Here is a 679-nt window from a genome sequence, read left to right as displayed (position 1 = left end):
CCACGCTGTCACGCCCTTCCCGGCGCTAGTTCCAGGCACACGAGCCGCACGGCGTGCACACCGCAGCGCCCATGCAGCGCTCCGCGGTGTAGGCGACGTACAGCATGCCGTCGTCCGCTCGCCTGCACGCGTCGTGCAGCTCGCCGAGCGTCGCCGACGGCGACACGCTGCAGCCGGCAACCGTCAGCGCCACCGGCTTCTTCGCGTCCACGCCGCGGAAGCCGCGCACCGCGGCCACAAGCTGCGCAACCGTCGTCTCGCGCGCCAGCGCGCTGAAGTGCGCCTTGCCGCCGCGCGCCTGCGCCTCCTCCACGACAACGGGCACCGCGTTCGCAGCGCGCAGGCTCGCGCACTTCGCAACGCGGGCCTCCAGCGGCGTCGACAACACGTAGGCGGACATGGTGATGGTTGGGGTGGCCTGGGGGAGGGGGGAGTGGGAGTGCGTGTGTGTGGGGGTGGTGGTGGGTGGGATGAATGCAGGCTGAGCAGGCAGTAAGAACGTGCTGTGCGAGGGTCGGGGCGTCAGAGAGAGAGAGAGGGATTGTGGAGAGGCTGGCGACAGTGCAGGCGGAAGTGACGGCGTGTGAGAGAGGATGGGCGGGTGGGCGGACCGGAGCGAGAGGAGCGGCGTGGGATATGAGATGAAATAATCACAGCGACGTTGGTTTTGTGTGGAGTG

General features: G+C 68.8%; 1 protein-coding gene across 1 annotated transcript; it reads right to left on the bottom strand.

The window, feature by feature from the left end:
• Positions 1–25: 25 nt before the first annotated feature.
• LDBPK_090170 (microtubule associated protein-like protein) lies at positions 26–400 on the bottom strand (the record flags this gene model as incomplete). Its single annotated transcript, XM_003858648.1, has 1 exon — positions 26–400. The coding sequence occupies one exon, from the start codon at positions 398–400 to the stop codon at positions 26–28; it is 375 nt and encodes a 124-aa protein (XP_003858696.1).
• Between the last annotated feature and the right edge of the window lie 279 nt (positions 401–679).

The sequence above is a fragment of the Leishmania donovani genome, chromosome 9 (genome assembly GCF_000227135.1).
Source record: "Leishmania donovani BPK282A1 complete genome, chromosome 9".
Classification (NCBI taxonomy): domain Eukaryota; phylum Euglenozoa; class Kinetoplastea; order Trypanosomatida; family Trypanosomatidae; genus Leishmania; species Leishmania donovani.
The sequence above is the reverse complement of the archived record's forward strand: the minus strand, read 5'-3'. Positions and strand labels throughout refer to the sequence as shown.